Consider the following 27,388-nt stretch of genomic DNA (forward strand, 5'->3'; position numbering starts at 1 on the left):
CCACCCACGACCCATTAGTAATAATATTATACATGATGTATTAAATAATGACTGCAAAAACTGTGATAGAAATAAAGCGGCTTGTAAATCTGTGCAGAAATCCGCCATGTATGTGGTTCATTGTTGTCGTAGTTTATTCTGCGGACTGCCGTTTGGTGCTGACAGAGTCGCCAGTTTTATGCGAGTCAGCCGACTGGACAGAAATGCGGAATGCACGTCCGCCGTCGGTCTGTTCTGGCGGAGTATGGGGTTCCAGGGTGGCAGTTTTGCCAACTTCCTCATGGCTGCGATTCTCTGGCGTCGAGCACACAACCTTATTTTCGGAGAAGTCCTTTTCGGATGCGCCGTTGGACTCCTCCGACTGACGACTGACCTTGGCGTCCTGGCCCACCTCGTCTTCGGCATGGCTAGGAGCAGCAGGGATAACACCTCCGCCGATGCGTGCCCAAAACATTTGATCTCTTAGTCTCACGCTCTCTTCCCAAGCTGCTTTCTCCTGGTCCTCATCATCTGCTCGCCAATGGCCATCCTTGACCATGCGAAGAAAGCCAAGGTAGTCGCAGGTCGAGCGAACTCGGTTCAAACAATAATTGCACAGTGGATACCTCTGAGCTGTATCCGCCTCGCTAGTCCTGAATCGATGGTTTCGCAGGTACTGCGAGTCTTTTCTCGACTCTCCACAAAGGGAGCAAGGTTGCATTTGAGGTTGCTTGGCAGTGCCATTACAGGTTGCGCTGGCCGGGATCGGTTCGACAACCAGGGACCCCTCTGCAATGGAGCTTAGCACGTTGCGGCGGGCGAGCCATGATAGACCAGGGGCAATATCGAGTCGCAGAGTCGGCTCAATGTCCTCGGTCAAAGCGCGCTTGTAAAATCGAGTTTCCTTGAGCGGAGGAAGCGGTATGCCGCTGGAGCCAACGCTTGCCGTCGACGCCGGAGTGTTCGGGGACTGCGGAGCGCTCTTATCGGCCGGGGTGGAAGCGCTTAGAGACGTGGTGGAGGCGTTGGAAGGATGGGCACTTGATGTAGAACCACCAAGGCCTAGTGCAAGAGCATTTAGGCTGCCCAATGATCCCGAGGAGATCCTGCTAGGAGAGTACCTATTGTGGGATAGTCTGGCCAGACTCATGAAATCGTCGAAAGCTGGAAGATCCGTTCGCAAAGCAGGTTGGATAAGATGCGACAGGCTCAAGGGTGAGCAAGGGGCAAAAGATTCAGCCGAAGGAGAGACGGCATAGGGTCCATATGGAACTGCTCGATCATCATATTCATGATCAGATCTGCCGCCACCCGGTGATGGCGGTGCTGTGCCGTTAGTCTGTTCCTCGTGCTCCGAAGCCATCGTTTCCATGACGCTTTTTAGCTCAGAGAGTTGTTCCTGCTGGGATTTCAACAGTCCTTCCGAGTCAGCCAGCTGGGCCTTGAGCTGGTCGATCTTGCGTTGCAGGGCATCATGTTGGGCTTGTGCCTCCTCCTTGGCACCAATCACCATCTTGTTCGCCTCCTCGAACAGGGCTGTGGTGAGGTTCTCCAGCTCTTGCTCAATTTTCCTCTTCTCTTTCTCAGTGTCGAGACGCCGGGCGGTTTCTTCTGCTAGCTTGGCTTGCATGCCTTTCTTTTCCAGGGCCAATGCCTTCCTCTCTGCCTCGAGGGTTGATCGACGAACCCAGACATCCCCTCGAATAGTGTCCCGCATAGAAGAATTCTGAGACTCGAGTTCTCGTATGCGATCCTTGGCTGTGGATAGCTCGTGACGGGTTGCTGAGAGGGTGTCGTCAAGAACGGTTTGGTAGTTGATGGCGTTAATGAGTTTCGTGCTCAGGGTAGCGACTTCATCGTCGAGGTCGGGATGGTGGTTAGAACTCGGCTCGGATTCATCATTGGCCGGGCTTTTGGAGCGACTCCGCGGATCCGGCAGGGTGCTCATCTCATCGTTAAGGGCGGGTGCGGAATAGGAGGTTGCGAGAGGAATGACGGGCAACTGTGAGGTGGACGGTGATTTGAGAGGTAAACGCGGTTTTTGTGACGTTGGAGAGGGCGGCGTGGATTGAGTTGTGATGGCAACGGACGACAGGGAACGAAAATGGCTAAGGGAGGATCGGCCGGAGGAAGGTCGGGAGGATGCTTGGTGATGTTGCGGCCAGCCAGCAGCGTAGATGAAGCTGAACAAGTGGTTAGCCACGGTCATGGTTTAGGCTCGCGAATAATAGTGTTGACGAATGCAATTGTCCGCCAATATGCTATACATTGTCTCATTGCGCAAGACAGAGGAGGGAGCCCAAGTTTGAGGTTGAGACACTGGGCATCAAGAGGGCACCGAGAGCCGAAGCTGGAAGGAACGGTTCAGAGGTCAAGGGTACCTTGGTCAGGGTACTTACGATTCCATAGCCTCCGCAGGGAGGTCAAAAGACACAGCAGCAGCCGTAAGCGCGAGTGGTGCGGAAATGAAAATGAAGAAAGGAGAGAAGAAATGCCCCAGTATTCGGAGGAGGGTAGTAAGTAGGGGTGGTGTATTTGGGTGTATTTTCTTTTTCGTCTTTTCCTTGCTGAAAAGAAAAAAGATTACGCCGACAACCACTTAGTCCAAGCAGGCCAAATCTTAAAGAGTAGCTAACGCAGTCGCGCGAAGCAAAACTGCAGCCGCCGAGACGAACGCCGTAATGGGGATGGTGTCGACGAAGCAAGCTTTGGTGGCGGTCGTTTTTCGTCAATCGGTTTGGGCCGACAACGGTGCACCCGGCAGCAAGCGTGCAAGGCAGCGCTGGTAAAGGAGCCAAGGCAGCAACCAGGAGAGGATGGGAAAACGAGGATGCGAGACAGGTGTCGAAAGCCTGGACAGGATTTAGGCGTGCATGATTCTCTGGACGAGATGATGTGCAGAGAGAATCAATCAGCTGCGGTTTCGCATAGGCGGCTTGGGCGGCTGCGAAGGCTGCGATCAGACAGGAGTCAAATAGGTGGCGAAACGTTGCAATGGCGATGAAAAACGCAGGGGGCACAAAGTGCTTCGGTCGTCGCGTCTGTTTTCCCGGTAGGCGCTCGCGTAGGGGCCACGGCGGCGGTGAAGGATGAAGAGTGAAGAGTGAAGAGGGACGAAGTCGGCAGTGGTGACGAGATGCGGGCGAGAGCAGCCAGATGTTGGTAGAAACGAAGCGGTGCTGGGACCGGCGGAGGCCTTCGTCAACGGCGTTGGGACGGGGGGCGCTTGGGCTCGACTAAAAGGCAACGGGGACAAGACGGCCAATTGATAGTACTACTCTACTATTGTCTGATAACGTGCGGAGTATTTTCCATGGCTCGCAAACTGGGGACTTTGGCAGCATTGATGGAATCAATACCGGAGCGGAGCGAAGCGTCAAGTTTATTGTTATGCTGGCGTCTCCTCTTGCAGACGATACGACAATATTCCTCCATTCAATGTTCAATATCCCGTATGATGAGATGGGCAGGGGTGCCGACTGCTGGTACTCGTGTTATTGTCATGGGCCTCGCTGTGCATGGGTCCCTGGCTTGGCTGGTCTGGACTAGACTGGTGGCAAAGCACCACCATGTGCGTATGCCGTCATTGGGCTCATCAAACACCAGGTATTTGGATTTGTGTTGTGGTTGTATTGTGTGTGTTTCATTGGCGAATGTACGGCGTGTGAATACGTCTTCCCAGCATTGCAGTTGTCTCGGTCATTTCATGTCCAGGCGCTGGGCCTGCCGTTCCATGTCGGAAAGGTGACGCCACCAGACCAGCTGGCGACCAGCTGTCCAGTCCCAGTCTGCAGCTGTCCTGCTCAAGTCGGCCAAGCCTGCAGACTGGATCCCTGGCCGTCCATGTCCGCTTTTGAACATGGACACCCCATGCCAGGGCCATTCCTCAGTCCATGTTTTCACCAGCCTCGCTGCAAACTGGCCATGGCCACCAATGGGTCTGCAGTCTGCAATGCGACAGCATCGTACCAGACTTGTTATCATCGTCGCTCTGCACACCCAAGACGCTCTCAATAACGGCCACCAACCCGAACACATTGAGAGGGTCGAACCGGGACCCCCGCAACTTCCCCATCAGGCCAATACCACCGAACAGACCAGACCGGACGCCTTACTGGCCAAGAACCCCAGTAGTTCCACCAAACGTTTCCAGCTGGGCAGGTCACTGCCATGTCTCCAGATGACTTTCCGGACATGATACTAATACCAGCAGCTTCGCGCCGTTATTAGACAAGTCTGGTTTTACAATGTGCCGCCCGTTTCGCACTGATGACGCGGGCGGAAGAACCACCGGGATCCGATCGTACCTGGGCATGGATCAGGGCTCCAAAGTGCCCAGGTACTACAACGGCGCTGTACTCAAGTGGCTGGCCGGCACAGCCACCGACAGCAAGGCAGCCAGCCAGATGGGCAATTTAATCTCAAAGGACCCTATCCTCGAGAAGTACAAGGGTTGGCTATCATTTACTCCGTAGGACGAGGCACATTTGCCAATGACCCAATTGCACAGGCACCCAATTGTGGTGATGCGACCGTCTTGAACGCCGTGGGACCGTCTTTTGTCGTGGCTTTCAGTCACGTTTCACAAAGGACGACGACTGTCGCCCCAGTCGACAAATTGATCATCATGTCATGTTTCAAATACAATTCATCATCTACCGACGTAATCGTGCCTGGTGTCTACCTCAAGTGCGCTGTTCGTTCCTCCGCCTCCGCAACCCACTGCCTCAGCCTGGCCTCTGAGCGCGGCTTAATGCCAATCTTGAACGGTTTCGGATCCAACGTCAACGACGTGGGCGTGGCGTTGCACTCGATGCAGTCCATGCAGGGCGCGTCCTCAGGATTCTCCGACGGGAACATCTCGAATGCCGTGATGAGGCGAATGTACGCCGTGTACAGCTCACGATTCGCAAGGTGCGAGCCTGCGCACATGCGAGACCCTGCTCCGTACGCATAATGCGGTGTGCCGACTTCTGTGTCTTCCAAGAACCGCTCGGGGATGAATTTCTCGGGCATCTTGAATCGCTCTTCGTCGTAGTCGGCGGCGTAGGCGTTCTGCCCCCCAGGAACATGGTATTAGCTTGGATTATAGACGAGACAGCCTTTTTTTTAAAAGAACACAAAAACAAAAAGAGAGACAGAAAAAGAAAGGGAAAACAAAGAGTACGTCGAGATAACACTAACCATGAAAAAAGTTGTCCCTGCAGGAATCACAGTATCCTTATAAGGGATATCTCGAATACTGGTGCGAGGAAGACAAATCGGAATCACGGTCCAGTATCGGAGGACTTCCTTGACGAGCGCAGTGATGTAGGGCACTTTTTCTTCCACCAGGCACTTTTCCCAAGCATCGCCCTCTGGATATACGGTTTCGATTGCCTTGAGAGCCTTGGCCTGTACCGCCTGCCCTTCCTTGGTGGAGAGGAATGCCATGCCCATGATGAGATTGCCCGGCACGGTATCGAGACCAGCAGAGACCATGGTCAAACAAATCGACTTGACTTCGGCTGCAGAGCGCCCAACCTGTCAGCATGCCCCATCTCACCGAGAAACATGAAATCTCGAGACATGTAATGTATCTGGGGTCGGCTGGGAACATACCAAGGTTCAGTTTTGCCTCGGGGTCCTTCAAAATGTTTCCTGTAATGCAAGGTTTATCCGTGCCCTTTGCAATTTCCGCCTTGAGACGGTCCAGCATATCGGACAGATACTTGTCGCGCCGGAGTCGATATTCCTGCGCCGACGAGTTCTGAGCACCCCACAACCGCAGCAGGGGAACATAATCCTGCCAATTATTGCTCGTTGACCTGAAATTGGAAATCTCGCGCTCCACGTGGGTGACCTCGTGGAGAAGCTCGCTGTCAACAGACCCGTCGATGCGGTATCCGTAGTTGAGCGTCAGCGACGTGTTGAGCGCGAACCTGGCGACGTAGTTGATGGGGTCGACGGGCCGGGTGCCGCCTTTGCAGTCCTCGAGCAGCTCCTTGATGCTCACGGTGGATTCGAGATCGAGAATGGGCATGTACGACTGCGTAGCTGGGCGGTTGAGAGCCGTGGCGGCCGCCTTTCTGCGGCGCTTGCACGACTCGTCCCAGGGCGAGGTGCCGATGGTGAATCCCTGCGAGGACGAGACGACCGAGTGGAAGGTGTGGAACATGGGCCGGGAAATGAGAGACGACTGGTGAGTGATCCAGAAGTACTTGACGGTTTCGTAGGAATTGACAAAGATGATGCGCTGTATTGTGTCCCGCGAGAGGGGGACTCGAGTTAGCCTGGCGATCTACTTGACATGTTTTTTGTTTTCATCTCCCGAGGGGATTAAGATGAAATAGAATAGAAGGAAGAAGACAGCCTATGAATGAGAAAAGGAACAGCAGGAGACTGGAGCAGTGGATTTTTGGTCTGGCTTTTCAGTGTCTGGTACTTACACGATTGCCCAGCCGGGTCTGAAAGACGGGCCCGTACTTGCGCGCCCATCGCTGCGCAACCCGCGCGTGGTCAGTGCCCAGCTCAATCAGATTGCCGAAGATGGGGACGCCTGGAATCTCGGGCAGGCCCTTGATTTTCGGAATGTCGGTAGCATTGAGATATCGGACCAGGAGGTAGATGGCGGCGACGACGCCAAGCGCAATGACGGGGTACGACATGGTTTCCCGGGGCTTGCGATTCTGATCCCAGCGATTTCGCGAATCAACAGATGGGCATTGGTAATACGAAGAGGAGAAGAAGAAGAGATTTTGAGAAAACTGGACTAGAGCCCGAAAGAGCTCGTCGTCTTCCGTGGCGCCTTTAAGACGCTTCTTATGGGCAATGTAGACGCTCAGAAAGTCGTGTCACCGCAGGCCATCAGCACGCGCTGGCTGTAGCCGTGGCCGACGAGCGAGCCGGTTACCACGGGAGCTCGGTCGTTATAATGGAAAATCGGAACGGGGATTCCGGCTAGCAAAGGCACATCAACGATGGGCTGCCATGATCTTTGCCTGTTTTGGGGGCAAAACGCGGGGAAGGCTGCCGCTGTGCGAGCCGTCAGTGGATGAATTCCCCGCCGGCGAGCGTAATAAGAGGGCTGGTATTGGAGCACTTGAGGGCTTGGAGCCATTTGATCCATGTCGGCATGGCGTTGGTGCCGAACGCCTTGCTGCATGACGCCGGCAACTCCACTTGGTCTGGGCGAGCCGTGGCTGTCTTGCTGGTCGAGTCGCCGTTGAACGGTGCGCTCCAGCTGTCAATGCCAATTGATGTCTTTAAACGGAGACCAGACATGCAGGCTCCTTACGTCATATCTAGTGTGGAGCGTTTTCTGCTTTTCTTGTTGTCTCTTTCTTGTTTCTTTTTCCCTTTCTTTTTTTTTTTCTTTTTTGGCCACCTCCTTAACGCAGCCCAGGTTCCAACAATAAAAAAGACCAGAATCCAGTCAGCATTGGAGCCTTCACTGCCTCGCGAGGACGACCTGTCAAATATGGGTTTTGCGCCCAGTTATTCTCGGATAGGTATCACGAGAGGAAGGGCTACCTTTCATCTTCTGCAGCACTCCGTATAAGCCGCTGAAGGAGAAGGCAACGCACGTTTTATTGATTTACTATGGAGGGCATACAGGCATTAGCCGTGATGCCTCCCGCAGTACGAGCTTCGCACCAGGCCCAGTCTTTACTGTCGGAGACTGCCGAGATCTTGTCTCAAAGCTGGGGTATAATCCTCTGCCGGAGCCACGGCACGCTTAGTAAATGGCTACGCGTGACCTATGACAGAAACAGGCTTGTCCATGGCAAACATGTAGTTATGGGAACAAAGTTTGTGGGTTATTTTTACACTTCAAGTCTGCAAAGGCCGAAAGACGTTTCAAGGCGTTCTGGTCGCGGTCGCCTCGTGTCTAGTCCTCATGACAGGGTACATGGGTTCGCGGGCTCTGCGGAGGCCCGCACCAACCCTATATGTATGCTTCATATGCTTCCGCCTTGCCGGCAAATCCGCACGCGGGAGCCTTCAATGTTCACCGTAATGTGCGACTGGAGAATTGGGTCATCGTCGCCGTGTTTGAATACCTTGCCATTTTTATGCGCCGTGCCGGGCATTGGTGGAGTGCTTTGACGTCTTTCCGAAATCAGTGCCAAGTTCAAGCCAAGCCTTACCATAGACCTGTCACCCAACGTCGCCCTTGTCTTTTTTTTCCTCATTGGCTTTACTGGAAGCACCTTTTCTCGTCGAGTTACTTATGACAGCCATCTGTTGACCTCGATGAAGCTTCGGGCGGCCATCTCGCATTCATGGCCGACGCCAATCCCAGCCGTCACTTCCGACGACTCCCGCCATCCACCGCAAGAGACGAAAGTCATACACGCCCATCGCATGTAAGGAATGCAAAAGGCGCAAGACCAAATGCACTGGTGAGCGGCCTTGTAGGGGATGCCGTAATACCGACACGCCCTGCGACTTTGAAGGGACTACGCGATATCGAGCTACCCTATGCGCATCATACGTCTAGCCCTTCCATGAATGTCTGGTCGTGATCAACGGGGCGTACGTTTCCATATACACCCTATGGAGAGAAAAAAACTGTCGTGCATAGAGTGAATTGGGTTGACGTTGACACGCCTCTAGGTGCTTGAACGAAGAAGAAGAAATCAAACTTGCAACAATGGCTGTACCTACTGTTACAATATCTTAGGCTGTAGAAACAGGATTTCAGCCTCATCAACAATTTGCATCTATCTGGACTCCCTCAGCCCACGATGGGACAGGGCTTGTAAGTGGAGGTAGGCCATCGGCCCAACGGGTATGTGATCCAAGAGAGGCTTCGCTCCTGCCTGTGTTGAATACGAACAGGCAAATCGGTACCCTGGGGGTTGTCGAGGACATCCACGGCGCTGTTGAACTTGTCACGCGGCTGTCGTTCCGCTCGGCGGTTACGCTGACCCTTGTTGAAAAACTGGCCTGGGTTGGGGAATGGGGACGTTGTTCGGAGACTTGGCGCATCCAGGACCAAACTGTGGTACATCAAAGATGGGACATTGCGGACTGGACATGCAGATGATCTGTCCTTGAATACTTGGATTCCGGCGGCGACGCTCGGCGACGGAGAAGACGCAGCGGAGCGGGATACGAATGTTCGGCGGCTGCCGTTTTCGAAGCCGCGAGAGGACGTTGTGACAGCTGTGACTGGCCGGCTGCGGGCTTTGGCAGAATATATTTATCCAAGACATTGTATTGCCGGATAGTATTGCATCAAGCCCGCCAGAGCTTGGGGGACGTCAAGAATACATGATAGCCAAGATGCCATATGAATCACCTTGTCAAGTCCAGATTATCATGTCCCGTCGGGATGACGGGTCAGAGCGATATTGTCGACCAGAACCACATCTCAAAGACAAATAAAAGTTTGCAGAACAAACAAGACGAAAAGACAGAAGCCGTTGTTGAGAAGTGCCTGCTTGATTCATTGAAAACCTCGAATTAATCTTTGACGGTGGTTGGTGCTTGCCAATCACAGCCTCGGCTTGCACTTGGCCATCCAGAACGGTATGATTTTGATCACTCGTGAGTCGTGACAGCAGTTGAGAGACAGAGATGTGTAGTCCTGAGCATGCTGGATGGTTTTCGATGTGGACTGCGTAATTTTGAATTCCAGACGCTGCTATTCGCCAACGCATGTCGTATGACACTTGTACCTCCGGAGCACGACGTATGGGAAATTAGCACATCATCACACCGAGCCTTTATGAATAGGGAGTGCCGCCTCTGGCACGGTCACTTTGGAATTTGATGCTCGTGATGCCGGATCGTGTGGTGCAGCAGACGCTGTGGGATGCCACGAAAAACAAGGAAACAACTCGCCACGCTACACGGCAAGACGGAGCATCGCTGGCAGAGAGGCATAGGGATAAGCTGCTGATGGGCGAACAAATTTGGCGTCAAACTACTCGCTGATGGGCAGTTGGATCCAAAGAGGCAGAGAAGACGGATAGCAGGGTTGGAAGCAAATAACATGACAAGAGTGGCCAAAGGACTGGTAAACTTTGACCCCAAAGAGGCATCAAGACAACATGGAAGTTTACACGAGGATACCAGAGTACATGCTTTTCGATACAAAACTACAAGGGTGGAAGCGGGATGATGCGGTTGCGACACCTTTACGTCACAGCCCAGCTGGGATCGATATTCGCCCCAAGTGCTGGTCCCAACTCCCAAGATGCATGTGCATGCCATCCACATCTTCCTGATATGGAAACCCAGCTGTTTATCTGACAACCACATCACGCCTCACAACGAGCCATGGCCATCTTGAGCCCACCTCTCTTCCCTGGCAGTGCCACAGGACATCAGCGCCGACCACACCCGTCCATGGGCGGCATGGTTGGGCTTTTGCCACAATGGTCAAGTTGTCCCGGACCAGAATCACCGCCACCGACACGTCACACGGGGGTTTTGTGGTGGCGCCAGCCATTGACGCATGACGGGAACCCCCCTTTTCCGGACAAAACTCACGATACTTGCTCCTTTTAACTCCACGTTGGGAAATGATGCTAGCTTTCCCTGCACAATGTTTATTTGACTTGATCAATAGACTCTTACAACCTATTCGTCATGCAGGAAACGCGGCTCTATGCCGAAGCCGGCTCGAAGCAAGCTGGTTGTGCAGAGTTGGGCATCGACTCCTTTTGGGATGCGACTCCCGTCCCGACTCTTGTTGTGTCTGGGTGCTACCGCGTGAGAAGTGCCTCTCGGAGCATCGAAACCAGATGGAACCGCAGTACCAAGGACCTCATCGGCAGGGACATTTTCGCTGTTCTATATGGGGGCTCGGTGCTGGAGAGGTTCGACCGCATACCTCTTGCCAGCGCCATCGAGAATGCCATCGCCAGCCGGGCTTTGAAGTTGTGCCCAAACGCATACAAAGTAGGGGAAATATCCTGGTCAGCACGCATCATCCCCCTTTTCAAGAATGAGCAGCTGCAGTTCCTGGTCATGGAGTTTGACCAAGAGGAGACCCTCTTCAGCAAAGATGCCAGCCACGACGGATCCGCGACGGACCGGCTGAATGACGAAATGTTCCGGCTCCTCGTGCACGCCGTCAAGGACTACGCCATTTTCCTCCTCGACACGCGCGGCTACGTGGCGACGTGGAACACGGGGGCGGAGCTGCTCAAGGGCTACAAGAGGGAGGACATCGTGGGCCGGCACTTCTCCAGCTTCTACGGCGACGAGGACCTGCGCGCCGGCAAGCCCGAGCGCGAGCTGATGACGTGCCTGCGCCAGGGACGGGTGGAAGACGAAGGCTGGCGGTACCGCCAGGACGGCAGCAAGTTCTGGGCCAACGTGGTCATCACGGCCGTCTACCGGCACGGCGTGCACATTGGCTTCGGCAAGGTGACGCGGGACCTGACGGAGCGGCGGGAGAACGAGCTGCGGCTGATTGCCGCGTACGAGGAGAGCTCGCAGCTCAAGAACGACTTCCTCGCCAACGTGAGCCACGAGATTCGCACGCCCATGCACGGCCTGCTCTCGGCCTGCGCGCTGCTCCTCGACACGAGCCTGTCCGAGGACCAGCGCGAGACGGCCAACATGATTGCCGAGTCGGGCCAGGTGCTGCTCGGCGTCATCAACAGCATCCTCGACTACTCGAAGCTGGCGTCGGGCACCTTTTCCATCACGCCCGAGGTGTTTGGCGTCGGGGGCCTGGTCGCGTCGGTTGTGAGGACGGCCCAGATGACGCTGATGCCCGGCGTGGACATGAAGCTGCGACTGGCGCCCGACTTGCCGAGGCTGGCACGGGGAGATCAGCTGCGGTTCCGGCAGATCGTGCAGAACATCATTGACAACGCGGCCAAGTTTACAGACGCGGGGTGTATATCCGTCTCGTGCTCCGTGAGGGAGGAGACGGAGACGGCGTACTCGATCCTCACCGAGGTCACGGACACGGGGATCGGCGTCAAGAACAGCGCCATCAAGGACCTGTTCCAGCCGTTTATGCAGTCCGAGGGGTCCATCAACAAGCGCTTCCAGGGGACGGGTCTCGGCCTATCCATAGCCAAGTCGCTGGCCGTCCTGATGGGCGGCGACCTGGGATACCGACCGAACCCGTCATGCCAAGGCAGCGTATTCTGGTTCGCGGTGCGGCTCGACAAGACGACAACGACGACGGGGGAGCAGCCCAACGACGCAGATAATGCGCCGTCGTCGTACTTCTCCACGGGAGAGGCGACGCCGGGCAACGGCGATGCGGCCGCCGCGCTGGCAAGGTGGAAAGAAGCAGGGAGCACGATGCGAATCCTGGTGGTGGAGGACAACATTATCAACCAAAAGGTGCTGGTGGGCATGCTGCACTCGTTCGGGCTCAACAACATTGCCGTCGCGTCCGACGGCGCCCAGGCGGCGGCCATGGTGAACCAGGGACAGGGCGAGTTCGACATGGTGCTCATGGACGTCAGCATGCCCGTCATGGACGGGTTCGAGGCCACCGCGAGCATCAGGCGGCTCGGCAGCAGCGTGCCGATTGTGGCCATGACGGCCAACGCCCTCCACGGGTATAGGGAGAAGTGTATCCGGTGCGGGATGGACGACTACGTCCCCAAGCCGGTGGGCAGGAACGTGCTGCTGCAGAAGCTGCTGCTGTGGCTGGACCCGAATAAGCGGCCGCAGTCTGTCCGGCCGGCCGTGGAGATGGACTTGCTTGAGACGCCGCCCGTCACGCCCTCGGAGACGTCTGAGATTGGCAGCGGTGGGTGATATGAAGCAGACTTTTGGTGTGCGAATGTGGTCGTGTTGGCACGGCGCCTTGGTCTTTGGCCGGCCAAGTGAATTGCTCTACTGGGATCGTCTTGTTCAAGACGCCTCGTGTTCAGCTTAGGCTGGTGAGAACGCTTCCGTTCAGCTGGGGTCCGAGTATCACGACGTCGAGAAGGGCAGTGTTCCCCCTCTGGGCAAGCCGCGCGGTGGCGTAGTTGGTTCCAAGGCGACGGATTTGAATGGCAGCGCCGCGAATGTACGGGCGCCGAAGATTGTCGGCAGTTTGAAATTATACTGCTATCGACGGTATAGAGTCATCATTTGCTGCCAACAGACATGCGGCGTTGGCTACTTGGTTTGTTGGGTGAGGGGGGGAGGCGCCTGGTTGTCTCTAGAGCCCGCGAGGGGTGTATACGAGATGAGCATTGGATGCCATGCACGATTCCTACTTGCGTCTTCTGTGAAGTTTGATATTTGGACGTGCGGGACATTTCTCTGCCATGCTCATTCGGTGTGCTGTTCAGCTTGGATGACAACGTATAAGTGAAGACGGCTTGGCATCGCCGCAATCCAATTCAGCCACCTCTACTCTTGTCAAGGGCGGCGTCTACCACAGCAGCATACAAGTTACTAGCCAGAGTCCTAATTTAGTGTCGGCGTCGCTATCAATCATGATTCATGAGCAACAATTGGTCGTCCCAGTGCTCCCAGTGCCCTTTTCCACATTCCATCTCAAACCCCGGCATCCAAGCCGTCACGCGAAACATGTACCAACGTCGAGCAGGCTGAATACCTTGATGGTAAAGTAAAAGTAGCTGTGAGAGTTTTGCGAGTGTACCCTTGCCCGGATGAAGAGGCTTTCATTTTGCTTTATTCCCGTTGGATTAGCCTGGCTAGCCTCAGGGGCGGCACGTAAGTTGTTACTTGTTACAGCGTCAAAGGTATTCCACATGGCGCCAACGGCGTGCGTTGGAAGCAGAATCTTTCATGTCGACCATCGCCATCTGTTATATGCGAGCGTTGCAGGATAGCTTCCAAGCCCCGGAGGCGCCTTGATGGCCACGCTTGCTTGTGTCCGCCGCGATGGCACACAGACATTGCGAGGAACTGCCGGAGCGTACCATCCAGTACGACGTCTTTCACAGTCGGATACGAATCATTGGCCCTGGACCAGCGACGCAGGCATCAATGCAGTTGCCATCATGTCAGGCCGTGCCACCAGCGAGTGTATGGTAGTTGGTGCAACGGCCCAGGAGACACCATGATGCCTTTGGTGTACAGTCGGGCAGCAATTCTCGTCGTTATTCCCGCAAAGTATGACGACTTGTGGGAACTTGCAGGTCTGAAAGTCGCCATGTCCCGGGGGGGTTATTGCGCGTCCGCAGGCGAGCTTGCCCGACTGTCGTGCGTTGCTCCGCGATGTGCGCGCTTCTTCCCTCTGTCGACTGTATGGTGAAACCACGGCGTACATGTCAGTGTACGGCGTCGAATGCAATGTGTCCTGGCGAGACTGGCTCCCCAGTCTACTCATCGCCACTCCGTTACATGACTCTGCTACAGTAGCCTTTTTGCACCACCCGCTGGGAGTGTCGTGTTGAGGACTAGCTCGAGGCCGCTGGTAAGCATAAGTTTCTGGACCGGGTACTAGTGAATATACAATTCGAACCCTTGCTCGGGCCCAGATGTGTATCGGAATCGGGCCGCCCCTTTGTGCTACTGCTACTATTGATCACAACGTGCGTGTCAGGCGCAGCCCCCGAGGTTGGGGAAAATGCGACTCTACGGGAAGTCGCACGATGCCTTTGCCCTTGGGATTTCGCTTCTCCGACTATATGCCCAAGTCGATAGTATGGAAGCGTCTGCACCGCAGAGCGGCTCGGCTATCCGATGCCACCCTCCAAGGCAGCTCCTGGGTTGAAGCGCCTCTTTGATAACAAGGGTTCAATATAGACGGTGCTGTCTCATTTGCCTCTCCATCTTTTGCAGCACACACCTAGTCCTACATGATGTCATGGTGCGCCAAGGATGAGCTGATTTAATCTATGTCTGCCCTCGGAGTTTGGTTGCCACCTATGTTCAATTTATCCTTCAGCTTTCATGCAAGAGTGGTCGGAGCTCTGCAGACGTGAATCATTACAAATCTGCACTTGGCTGTCTTTCGTCTTTGACAATCTAGTACCCTTATGAACGTGGCTTCTTGTATGTGGACAGGATGCGAGCGAGCATCTTGTATATCGATTATCGACGGGCCGCGCCAAGGTGCACATGCGAAAGCAAGTATCGGCAAGACACATACGGCAACCCGCAAAGGTCCAGCTGCATGGCATTATTCGACGTGCTGCATGCCTCGGTGTTACATGCCACAGAAATACCTGCGCAATCAAGAAACTGCATATGCACTGGCGATCGTGGTTCCGCAGCAGCCTACTACATAGCCTCCTCTCTTACAAGCGTCTGGTGCAATCGTCAGCACCCATGAAACCCTCGTAGCAAGGCCATGTGATAGACCAGGCCCTTGTTACTGGACTACAGTCGCACTTATGTCTTTTGATTCCAAAGCTGAGCTTTATTCCCGCCATTTGCTTTTATTCCCGTGGCTTGTCAGTTTTCAAGGAGAAAAGCTTTCAGTCGCCAGCACCACGATATTTTGCTCGTCTACTTTTCCCCAAAGCCCTCTTTGAAAATCGTCTACATGTACATGTTTCGCCCGAAAATCGAGGCTGCACTCATGGCTACTGGCTCCGTGACTTCAAGCTGGGCCGCGTCCTTCTGTCTCGGCTGCGACAACCAGGCATACGGATCCGACTACTGCTCCGAACGATGCCACCTCAAAGACCAAGAGCACAATTTGATCACGAGCAGATCAGACAGCTTCCCAAGACGCCGTGACGAGCGCCGATGCTCACTCCCCGGATCGGCGCGGAGCAGCAGACCGTCCCTCGCTCTCGCCGATCCTCAGGTCTCCTTGCCGAGATGCGTCGATTCGTCGAAAAGAATGGCACATTGCCGTGGCTTGGAATGTTCCCGGCCACCCGTTTTGATGCTGGCATCGCACGAAAATTATACTAGAAATATTCGATTGCGGGAGGAAGAAACCATGCCGCGATGCACTTCGTCGAGTGGTGTTTTTACGGAGAGGAGGGTTGTAAATGTGCCTAGGACCGAGAACGTGACGACTTCGACCGACTGGGATATATGGCGGACGAGGAAAACGTCCTTGGCGATTGAAACGGAGGAGATTACGATGCGGCTTCAAGCTAAAGATTCGGGAGACGATGTGTGAGAGCATAGAGTCTGTGGGCACAGAGACTCTGTTGTTTTTGCACATGGTGTATACTGCTGGTTGAAGATGGAGTTTTCAAGTTTGTCATTGGGCTATTTCTCCCAGCACGAGAGTAGTTTTGTGAAAAAACGCCGTGAGTCGCTTTGATAGAGCGGCATGTTTGGGGCCACGAAAATAGTCGACGTCAGCCATGTTGGCCACGTTTCCCCTACGGCTTGACGACTGGTTTTTGGAGTTGAGAATGGTCCTGTTGAGTGGCAACTAGTCACTAAATCACGTTGCATGTTGGGTCTATGGATTGGACTGGTGCATACGAAAGGCTTTATTATATACGGGCAGTCAAAGCAAGCGAATGTTTTCTTTCTCTTAGCCCGAAGGAAAATATGATGCGGAGGTCACCTCGATCGTTAGCGTAGGCTCAGGCAGCGTAGAAAAGGGCTGTTTGCTGGTCTACGATATTCATTGATGGTTTTGAGATCATTGGAATTGGCTTGGCTCGAAATGTTCAAGAATGCATTGGGACAAATGCAGCCCATCTTTTGGTAGTGGCCAGAGTACTACTCTGATCGTATAAGAGAGTGGGCAGAAGACCCTCAACCTTAATATCCAAAGGGTATTATCTATTATTACATTTTTGGTAGCTACCAAAACTGGCACTTCTTTATAGACAAAAAGAACAAGAAGCACTTAAAGAGTATAATGCGCGTATTCCTGCGGTTTGCCAGAAAGTGGTAAGCGAGCATATACCATAATACATCATAATACATTAAATCAGTTGTAGATTTTCAGTGTAAAAGTGTCGAGTAAGGATTCATACTCGGACTGGGCCTGTAAATACCGTCTAAGCAAGATATACGGTCTAAACGATGACGTTTTGCGGTAGTCGGCTATCTAAAGCTTCGCAGGAATGACCGTTTCTTTTTCCGTTAGCAAGCCGTATATAAAGCATCGTTAGTTTAGCAATTACCACGCCTGTTCTCCTCTGAAACGGTTCGTTCAACATCATTCTCCAAAGATTTCTCCCTCGGCACCCAGCCTAACAACTTTCTGGCTCTTGTAGCCTGACCTCGGGCATTGGTGCCAAATAGAACCTTGCCATGAGGGAGGAAAGTATCGTACTGGTCTTGCCTCAGCTCTTCAACCTTGTCAGAAGCGATGAGTCCTTGATGTTTAGCTGCAGCGGCAACCCTGGCCGAGATCTCGGCAAAATTCTACTCCTATCAGCTTAACTTGTACCGATGAGTGGGCTTATGCTGGTCTTTTTTCACTTACTACTTCACCGACTCCAGCGAGATAGAGAGCATTGTGACCCCACAAACCTTCGTCATTGCGACCGTTGGCGGCTGCTTCTGCAAGATTGGAAAAGATTCGTCCCACATCTCTGATATGAACGTTGCCCCAACGGTTCTCCCCGGAGCCGACCCTGATTCCGTGCCCAAGCTTAATGGTTGCAGAAGCAAGTGATGGAATCTGGATGCTGCGCTGGTTCAAGAGGCCCTCGCCTAGCCCATAGATTATAGGGGGAAACACCAGTGCCGTCCTGATATTCGTGTCGGTTGACACATTGTCCAGGATGTAGTTGTCTACAGCTCGAGCAGGATGCTTCCGTATGATGGACTGGACGTCAGCCACGTCATGGTAGTCATTGAAGACGGTGTCAGAGGCAGACCCGGGCACGAACGAAGGGGACGCAAGCTCTCCTGCAGCGAGGGCGCTAGCTCCTGAGACTTGGATCCAATATGCTGCTGATGCGATTAGCTGGTAGAAGGGTAGTTTGCCACGGTGTGGTATTCGTACCTGGCGAGCTTGCCCGCTTAGAAAGGCCTTGGTGGATGGCTTTTACACTGTTGAGATGCCCAGTAGCAGCAAGATCTATAGAGTGTCAGGATCAATGTCTTATCCGGCAGATGGCGTCTTACGTAGCACAATGGCTGCATCGGCAGTCTCCCTGATCAGCAGCTCGGTGTTGTCAAGGTCGCCAATTACGGCTCGAACATCCGGGAAGACGTCTTTAATGGCCGACGCCTTTTTTGGATCTCTCACTAAGGCCCGTATGGAGAATTTTGTCTGGCTCCGGGAAAGTTCACGTAAAACTTGTCCGCCAATGTACCCAGAGGCACCCGTTCTATGATGGACCTCATGTTAGTGGCGATGGCTGTCTGAGCTTGGGGTGCGTGACTTACAGGAAGACTTTGGCCATTACGTTAGATCAATATGATCTGGAGGGAACACAATGAGACTGATGAAAGTGGCGAAAAAGGACGGCGTTCACGGACCTATTAATATGTCTTCACAAGAACACACTACGTCTTGTTTTCTACCTAAACGGGAATGCTGGTTAATAATGCCATACATACCTCTGGGCTGCTATTGGTCATTGAGTGAGCAAGGCTCCACACAAGGCGCGGAAACCTTCCTATCTCGCCATCGTGCTGCGGCAACTCCTGTCGGGCCATGTTCACCTTCCAAAACCTTGTTTGTTGCGCAATTCTTTACACGGCTGACGATGACAAATGCCATCAGCCGTAAGCGCACTTTCACAGGGTGCATTACTTGTCGTCAGCGAAGATCGAAATGCGACGAAAAGCACCCGACTTGCGGCTCATGTGAAAGACTGGGCATAAGGTGTGAGGGTTACGGGCCAAAGCTGGTGTGGGTGACGGATGGCAGGGAGCACGCAGAAGGGAGGCAGAGTCATCGGGGGGCCATCTATCGATATCCTTTATTTTCTGGTTTGTGATAGATACTTTCTGACGATGCCTCTGCTAATTGTCTATTAGAATCCCGCCGACAGGCTTTAGTTTCGAAACTAGCCAAGAGCCTTGGAGACCAAAGCACGACCAAAGCCATCGACCAAGTGGACGAGTGGCAGCAACCCGGCAACTTGGAAAACAAGAGCTCTTCATTCATCAGAGGTCCATTCAGTGTTTTTGCAGTCGATCAACAAAGCTCTTCGAAAGATGAGAGATGGTCAAGGTCAGGTACCAAAGGTAGCCCGTCAGGCTCAGTTCCAACCGACGTCGATGGTCCTGGCCAAGGGCATGCTGCAGGAACTAAACCATTCTCATCGGTCACGGATTGCGAGCTTTCACACGAAACGTCTGTACAGGATGTTTTGAATGAGCCAATAGACAGTACTTCTGGCACAGGTCCGTTTCTCACACTTTCTCCATCTCAAGAACCGCTTGACTTCTACGACACCGATTTTGCGTCACTGTTTCCGCCTACTAGCCCGCAGGCGTTTATGAAAGGGACTCCGTCAGAACTATGGGACTATTGGTTGCCCACATTGAGCATCCCGCCTTCACCATCAGCGCTTTCATCGGCCCAAATTTCCAAATCTGATGGACTTCTGCCCCAGATGGAACCGCTCCTTCGTCACTACAAGGAACGAGTTCTCGAACCCGCTGCGGATCTGCGCAAATGGGGGAGGTCACCTTGGCAACTTCTCTTTTGGCCTTGTGCCCTGGAAACATATGGCGAGATCAAGTTGTGGAATACTGCGTCACATCCTCGATCTGCGGTATTGTATGCCATCTTGGCAAACAGCGCATATCATCTGCACGCAACTGAACGCTGCGACGATAAATGGCGTGAATTTGGTCTTAAATATCAAAATAAAGGCAAAAGACTTCTCTTTCAGGCACTTCAAGACGAGATCCTTGGAGTTGCCCGTGCAAAATACAAGGAACTGCTAATGGCAATCTTGAGCGTGGCTATGGTCTCGGTAAGGTTACTCGAATTGGATAGTCTCTGGCAAATATTGACGTTTCTTAGCTCTTTGACAAGCCAGAAGCATTCAAAGGATATCTTTTGGCGGCAGAATACGTAATTCGTCATCGTGGACTGCATAAGCAGAACTCGGTCAAGGCGAGGACCCTCCAACATATGTATACTCACTTGCGAATCTTGACTGAAGGGACATGCACCTTTGCGGATTGTGTCAACGAATTTACGGGTCTCAACCACCATGCCGTGGCTCCGGCAGTGCTACCAAAATTTGAAATGGTGGGCAGTCCGCAAAGCAACGATTGGCGTCCAGACGGAACAACAAGCAACGACAACGACATTCATCTGGCAACGCCAAATCAGTCAGAGGATGCTCTGTATTCGACAATATATGGCATACCGGAGTCTCTCATGTGCCTCCTGTCGCGAATCGTGGCATGCGCTAATGAGAAAGACAAGCTTCGGAAAGTGGCTTCATTCGATACTCCCCCTTCGGACCTTCTGCAAAAGCACTTGCAAACACTAGAGCATGAGATGTGGTCGTGGAAAATACCGACAGAACATTCACGGCCAGAAGCTCACAAATTTCCTGCACTGTCATCCGAGGGAGGCCTGGACAGCATAGATACGAAGCTGTCGGGGGCCATGCACCAAGCAGTCATAATCTACTTCTATAGAAGGGTATACGACACCGATGCAATGGTACTCCAGGAACAAGTCAGGAGATGTCTGGATGAGTTACAGCCCTGCATTGATCACACGGCAAGAGACCAAGACTTTGCAACGTCAGTCGCTTGGGCAGCCTATGTTGCCGCCTGCGGAGCGGTTACTACCGAATTGCGAGACCGTGCTCTGGCACATTTGGAGGCCATTGATAGTCAGGGAGTGATCTTGACGCCAAAGCCCACAGTCCAGATCTCCAAATTTTGGCAAAGGAGGTTGGAAAGGGGCCTTGTCGCGGCGGGTGAACCAAGTGTTCCGGTGAGCACCGCCGCATAATCTCTACAGAGAAGGCGATAAATACCCTTTCTCTATATAGATGTAAACATTTCTAGTATTTTCAAGTTCCGTGTCTCAAACAAAGCCAATAAAATAAATCCAATAGATGCAATGTAAGACATGTCATAAACGCCATTTATATGCTGTGCGAATGCATCATCCCGGTCTATGCCCTAGGAATCATCATCATCATCATGAACTTCGTCAAATACATCATCCTTGCTAACAAGTTGGCAGTCTGCAGCCGGAAAGTTGGAGAACAACAGTACTCCCGTGCCCATAACGGCGATGGCCTACAAAACCAGTGTCAGACGGATGCTTCAATTCATCGGGGCTGACCACGAATATATCAACGTACCGCATTGCAGAAGAATGTGAGATACGCACGACCCATCTTGGCAAAAGCAGCAAACACAAAGCCAAATAGGCCCTGCGTGGCCAATCTCGCCACGTTTTCCACCAAGGTGACGGCGTTGAGTGCGTCGGCTCTCTGCGCATCGGTGCACATCTCCGTGATGACGCCCTTGGCCGCCGGGGCAGATCCAGACCCAAATGGGAGCAAGAAAGCGGCTGCGATAATTTTAGCACAACGAAGGTAAAAAGACAGCGTGGTGGCTGACCTAGATATATGTGCCAACGCTGCGTGGCAAATGCTGCGACGGTGGTGAGCGCCCCGTCCACGACAAGACTCCATCGCAAGAAGACGAGGTCAAACTTGGAAGCCTCGCGGTCATCTTGGACCATGGGCAACTGCACGGGCTCTTGGTCAGCCTGTTGCCCGACAGTTGCGTCGAACTCGCCAGGGTCGATGGGTATGTGCCCCAACGGCGCTTCTGCATTGCCGTCCTCCTCCGTGGCGGCTGGTTGCGAGACACGGGCGCTCCGTCTTGTTATCCGTCGTCGTCCCCAGGAGATGATGGGCGGGAACATGAACAGCAGGAAGATGCTCCTCATGATGGCAAACTCGGACATGAGCCAGCCATTGTCGGGTTGGTTGAAGCTGAATTCGGCCGTGGCGTACATTTGAATGAGCAGCGGTGCGTATCCAGTGGCAAGCTAGAATCATGTCAACGGCGCAATTCTGAAGCAGGGACGTGCGGAGAAACGCACCACGCCCAGGAATATTCCCGCACACAGAAAAATAACGCCAAAATGCCTTGTGATTTTGCCGTTGGGATGGCGAAGCCGCTGGGGGAGCAGGATTCGGAGCGGCGCAAGGAAACCGCCCGTGTCCTTTTCGCCGGGTTTGACCGCGCTCGACATGGATTCCGGTGCAATGTAAGGCAGGCAGAAGTAGGCATATGCGCAAGATACAAGGAATGAAACGAAGGCGACGTCGAAGGGGGCGCGGATGTCAATCGCATCCCCAATCATGCCTCCCGCTACAACGGCGTTAGGCCACACGGAAGCGATGAAAGTCAGATACATCTGGCGATGACTCACTCAAGTATCCGATTCCTTGACCAAGCATAATGGCCCCTTGGAGCATGCCAAAGACTGCCGTTCTTCTCATGGGCTCGACGAGCTCGCCGGCCATGATATTCACGACGAGGCTACGCGGGCGTTAGCATCTGCGACCATTTTCAACTCGCGCGCACGCCTTACATGTAACCAGCTGGCCCGCCAAAAATGGTAATCAACTGCGTGGCCTGGATAATCATCATGCCGGCGCTCTTGCCCGCGATGACGCCGAGAATCTGCGTCAGGACGCGAATGGCCGGGACAAAAGTCTGCATCATGAGCGCGAGTCTCGGGCCGAACCTCTTGGAAACCCATCCCGTCACGAAGAGGTTGAACGTTCCTGCAAGTGTCCAATTAGTATATGCAAGCACGTCAAACGGGCGGCATCGGGCGTACCGCAAAAGGTTGTGCTCATGCCCAGGATGCTGAATTGCGTTGCCGTCCCTGCGGCAATCTCATTCCGGCTACATCTGTCTCCGGGTCCCTGGTACGGCGGGTGAGTGTCGTAGAAGACGTCGCATTCCATCAGGTGGAACACGTAGAAGAGCCTGCGCAGGATCAATGGTCAGCCGGGATGCGATTCGGGGTCAACTGGTCCGCCATTGCCGCCTACGGAACTTGGGTATAGCTGAACGACAGCGTGATCAGGAAGCCGGCAAACAGAATCCTATTCTCCACATGCAGCACGCGCCGCAGCCAGGACTTGGTGGCGACGCCGTTGCCGCTCCCGTCACGGCCGAGGAGCGGCGTTTGTTCGTTGGTCGTCATGATGGGCGGCACTGTGGCATCGAGAGCGGATGGCAGCACCTTTGACCACGTCTAGCATGAGGGCCAAGTGAAGGGGCATGGAAGCGGACCGAGGCCGGGTTGGAGTTGCGAGTCCAGAGTCAAGAGTCGAGGCTGATTGCGGCCCCATAATAACGATTTCGTGATTCCCCGCGGGCCCGACGTCGGACGGCCATTTACCGGAGCCTGCGGTCACTTTCTCCGATGCATCACATACGGGCTGGCGTCTTGGCTACCGTGGTCTGGTGTGTCGGCGCATCTCATCAGCGTGTAATGGATGAGGATACACAAGACGGCTACATGTTGTTGACGGAACGCCCAGACGCGCTGGCCCCAAGCTGTAGAAAAGGGGGATTAGTATCTGGTGCAATGAACGTGGTCTGATACTATAGTACAGCGCTGTAGAATTTGTCAGACTCACTGGGGCCCAGAGCCATGTTCTGTGAAGCTAATTGATAATTTATAGCGCGGCATAGCTGCACGCCGGTAAAGCCTATCTCGCAATAGCCTCAGTTATTATTTGGAAGTAAATTTTGTATGAAGATGTATTAAAATATAGAAATCACTTAACTGTGTTGAGGCTTTTGTTTAATATATTCCAAGAGAGAGCTGCAGGCGAACTATTGTCAGTAATGCAAGCAGAAGCCTCTCCCCGAGAAGGGTGTGGAAAAAAAAAAAAAGAAAAAATCCCTCTAGAAAAAAGGCACAACAAACTCTCATACCGGAAAACAGTTACGAAGAAAACTACTCAAATTCTTCGCTGAGAGGCACTGACCAAGTCTGCATGACGGATTTTTTAGCCACGGCCGCCAGAGGGTCGCTTTGCCACTGGACGCTTGAAGGCCACTTTACGCGTGTCGCGTTCCGACCGCACTGGGACGAATATCTAGATTGCTGGCTGGATCCGTGTCTCGCTTTCTCATTTCCTGAGTGAACAGTTGGGTCGGTCTTGAAACGGGGCACTCGTGCGACGCCTCAGCTTTTATTGAGTTGGTTGCCGCAGCCAGACTGTAGCAGTCCTGCAGTCCTAACATCTCATCACGAATCTGTGACCAATGCAGCGCCAAGGTACCGTACTAGGAGAGTAGGATTAATTACGCCCATTCAGTGCAATTGCGTTTTATTCAGTTTCGACGCCATACATTCCCATGTGTTGCCCCCACACCCGCCCGACCGGCCCCGCCGTGCTAGTGGCCCCCAAAGAACAACAAGTAGGGCGCTTCGTGGGTGGACCGAAGCATTGACAATATTTAGCCTTGGGTGCTCTTTCACAACGGCCATAAGCGCACTATTTACGCAGATTACACAGTCAACTCGGTCGGTAGCCGTGAGCCTTACTCACTCTTACACCACACACAGATTCCCCTTGTAGCCGCCTAGGCCATAAGCATCCACAAAAGTCAGGTGATAACGCTGGACCGTGTTATTATCAACGTGATGAGGGCTTTTAAAGAGGGACAGGTGTACGTCGCCTTGTCCAGGGCAACAGGTCTGCGTGGGCTAAAGATCAAGGGCAACCCAGAGGGTCTGTCGGTCGGGCGCGGAGGCAACACCGACGTCTAACGGTTTCTCAGGGAGAAGTTTGGATCCGGACTCCTGCTCTTACAGCCTTGAATGGCCCCTGGCTTTCAGGTCGCAGCTGACCGTCCAAGGCGAAACAGCAAACTGGCTAATTGCGTTCTACGTCCCGTGAACAATGTTGCAAGAGAAGGCCGAGGCTCCAAGGCTCGCAATGCTGTTCGACTTGTTGAATGGGATACCAGTATCATCGCATGCGGCCTAATATTGACCCGATGTGGCCAGCACGCTGTTATACTGTCTTGTGCGGCATGTTCTTATTCCCTCTTTTCCTTCCCGTCTCTCCAGCCATCAATAATACATGTACGACAACATTTCACGCCGATCGCAGAAGAGTCCCAACACGGTGCCTTTGTAAGCGAGCCAGCTAATAGCTATAACGTCAAACAAATATTACCGCCATGCCACGCGACAAAAACAGGGGCACCGGCTTTACAGTCACCGGCTTTTACCGGCACCGGCTTTTACCGGCACCGGCTTTTACAACTGCCGAAGACGAGGGGCAAGGGTGGCTGTTTAATTAGAGGTCATGCTGGTCGTGACGATTCACGAAGTACTACCGGCTTACACGGACATGGGGAGAACTTAAAGCCAGACCACTCACCACGTGATATTGAGACTTTAATTGGCATTTACGGGGCGCGATTAAGCCGAACAGGCCGACGGTCTATGCGGTGGAGGCATATACCCTTGCTAGCCCTGGATTAAAAAGCAATATTGAGCCTTTGCAAACAGGGGACGGCCCCTGATCGTGGCCGGCCTACCGATCGCATTATGCGTGATCCTAATTAACCAGCACGAGAAAAGATGGGCTTCGAGCCTTCTAGAGATCCATTTAAATAAACCCCTGAAAAGTTAAAATAAGCACTACTTCTAGTAGGCCATCAGGCGGCTTCGTAAAAAAACTACCCAACCAGCTGAATACTCAACTAAAACCCACAAATATGGAAAGTTGGGTAAGCCTCGACAATCGTCGCTCGACATTACCAAGTAATTCAAGATATAATGTTATAAGAGTAATTTGACTTTCTAAAATAAGCAGACGAGGCTGATTATATAAGTTTTACTAAGTGCAAAGCGGTTCACCCATGCTGCCATACTACCCACCTGGGGAATTACGGCCGGGCCTAATACGAACAGTACAAAGTACCAATACTCTCTATTCCTATACGAGATGATACTTGACAGGAGCGACAGGAGTGACAGGAGAGCACATGACTGTACAGCTATAGAGGCTCGATTTCATTTTATTGCTGTTACTATTCAGGTAGGTGTGCACACTATATTATGCACAGCGATCTGGGGTCTAGGATGTGGTGTTTTGTGATAAGGGCTTGGAACGTAATAACAATTTCATGATAATCTTGGAAGATGTTAAACGTTCTTGGTTCCTTCAGAGAAAATAAAAATAAGTAACTAATATATGTAAAAAAAAACATGTATACCCAAGATATTTAGTTTATGTAACCTTAAAGCCCTTTATCGGCGATACTCTTTTATTAGGCCTTAGTTTTAACCGTGTAATATATTTAGAAAACAATAGGGTAAATAAGACTAAATCTACACTTAAAGCATCTCACCCTCCTTACTATACGAGGTGGTTAGTTAGTCATGAACCTTGATCAGACGGCAAAAATGCAGACCAAAAGACGCAACAAGAGTCTCGGCTGTCCGCGGGCGGTTCAAACGCCCACTTACCGGCGTACATGGCATGTTGAGCCGGGGTAATCACCCAGGCAGTGCCAGAACACACGCCAACTTGACCACGTCGAGCGCAGATCCAGGCTACCGTGATTACCTTGAAGGGTTGGCCAAGGAATATCTTGCTCGAGATTTTGATGGCACGGCATCGCCGAGGTAGTCCGAGGCTTCTCAAGGTTCATGCCGCCCGAGCACTGCCAAGGTGCCCTCTGGGATTCGCTGTACGGGGCGTACTAAACAAAGCTAGTCAGTAACTACATATAATACGGGCTATAATTATGATTAATAAATACATGTGTTTAATGCTAGACAATAAAGAATGCTTGTACAGCATCCCTAAACCGAGATATCCGCATTATTATCCTCGGAGCAAGAACACAGCGGTGCCTATAGCCAACTCTACTCCCTGTGCTCCTGTTATCTCCCTTTGATCTTTCGCGAGGGATGCTTCCCTCGCGTCGGATTCAGTAACGCCCTTGGTTGCCTGTGGTCCATCTTTGTACTTTAGCGCCGTGCATTTATAATAATAACCTTTATAAATATAGTAAATATAAAAATTATTACATTTTTTAAAGTAATTATTTTATAATAACTTTTTAAGTTTTATAAATAACTTAATATTGTGATTAATATACCGCCAGCGTAAAAATATTTAATCCCAAAGGCTTGTAAAGACCAAGCATAATAACCGGGAAGCATAAATAGTTTTACTAATAAGGCGACAAGGGCTTCTATGGCATTATTCCATAACTAGGGAGATGGCATATATGCAGGCAGCTATAGCATGAATTGGGAGCCCCGTCCACCTCAATGCAATCCATGCGGCTACCTGGCCGGCCCAGTGCGTGACTCTTGTATTCCCGGTAAATACCGTGCATTTTTACCCAAAGCATCACATCATGCCCGTATGAGATGACGGAGTCTTGAATATTGCCATCATCAAGCACCTTGGCAGGACTTTGGTTTATGCAGTCGTCCGGCTGTAATCCTACCAGGGGGGTGTCACGATGCATAAAACCACGAGGCAGCTAGTTACAAAATCTATATAAAGATGGCGATATCACTCTTTACTCTTCTTACCTTGCAGTATTCTTTAGCTTCATCCATCATAAACATCTTAGGCATTGACAACTCAAAACTTCGCTCACA

General features: G+C 52.6%; 6 protein-coding genes across 6 annotated transcripts; 2 read left to right on the top strand and 4 right to left on the bottom strand.

Moving 5' to 3' along the window:
• Positions 1–133: 133 nt before the first annotated feature.
• MAA_10365 (guanyl-nucleotide exchange factor) lies at positions 134–2,188 on the bottom strand (the record flags this gene model as incomplete). Its single annotated transcript, XM_007828363.1, has 1 exon — positions 134–2,188. One exon carries the CDS (start codon positions 2,186–2,188, stop codon positions 134–136), a length of 2,055 nt encoding a protein of 684 aa, XP_007826554.1.
• Positions 2,189–4,659: 2,471 nt separating this feature from the next.
• Positions 4,660–6,626, bottom strand: MAA_10366 (Cytochrome P450 CYP504A21; the record flags this gene model as incomplete). Its single annotated transcript, XM_007828364.1, has 4 exons — positions 4,660–5,034; positions 5,164–5,486; positions 5,581–6,214; positions 6,408–6,626. 4 exons carry the CDS (start codon positions 6,624–6,626, stop codon positions 4,660–4,662), a joined length of 1,551 nt encoding a protein of 516 aa, XP_007826555.1.
• A 3,934-nt stretch (positions 6,627–10,560) lies between these two features.
• Positions 10,561–12,702, top strand: MAA_10367 (histidine kinase; the record flags this gene model as incomplete). The annotated part of the gene is made up of 1 exon (XM_007828365.1): positions 10,561–12,702. The coding sequence occupies one exon, from the start codon at positions 10,561–10,563 to the stop codon at positions 12,700–12,702; it is 2,142 nt and encodes a 713-aa protein (XP_007826556.1).
• Positions 12,703–16,941: 4,239 nt separating this feature from the next.
• Positions 16,942–18,185, bottom strand: MAA_10368 (NAD dependent epimerase/dehydratase family protein; the record flags this gene model as incomplete). The annotated part of the gene is made up of 5 exons (XM_007828366.1): positions 16,942–17,196; positions 17,258–17,743; positions 17,829–17,857; positions 17,905–18,110; positions 18,169–18,185. The coding sequence occupies 5 exons, from the start codon at positions 18,183–18,185 to the stop codon at positions 16,942–16,944; spliced, it is 993 nt and encodes a 330-aa protein (XP_007826557.1).
• Positions 18,186–18,491: 306 nt separating this feature from the next.
• Positions 18,492–20,713, top strand: MAA_10369 (Zn(II)2Cys6 transcription factor; the record flags this gene model as incomplete). The annotated part of the gene is made up of 3 exons (XM_007828367.2): positions 18,492–18,717; positions 18,766–19,712; positions 19,763–20,713. 3 exons carry the CDS (start codon positions 18,492–18,494, stop codon positions 20,711–20,713), a joined length of 2,124 nt encoding a protein of 707 aa, XP_007826558.2.
• Positions 20,714–20,886: 173 nt separating this feature from the next.
• MAA_10370 (Major facilitator superfamily transporter) lies at positions 20,887–22,942 on the bottom strand (the record flags this gene model as incomplete). Its single annotated transcript, XM_007828368.1, has 8 exons — positions 20,887–21,006; positions 21,072–21,283; positions 21,334–21,769; positions 21,824–22,095; positions 22,157–22,266; positions 22,319–22,514; positions 22,571–22,722; positions 22,788–22,942. 8 exons carry the CDS (start codon positions 22,940–22,942, stop codon positions 20,887–20,889), a joined length of 1,653 nt encoding a protein of 550 aa, XP_007826559.1.
• Positions 22,943–27,388: the final 4,446 nt, after the last annotated feature.

Source organism: Metarhizium robertsii (assembly GCF_000187425.2).
Source record: "Metarhizium robertsii ARSEF 23 chromosome Unknown MAA_Scf_33, whole genome shotgun sequence".
Lineage (NCBI taxonomy): Eukaryota > Fungi > Ascomycota > Sordariomycetes > Hypocreales > Clavicipitaceae > Metarhizium > Metarhizium robertsii.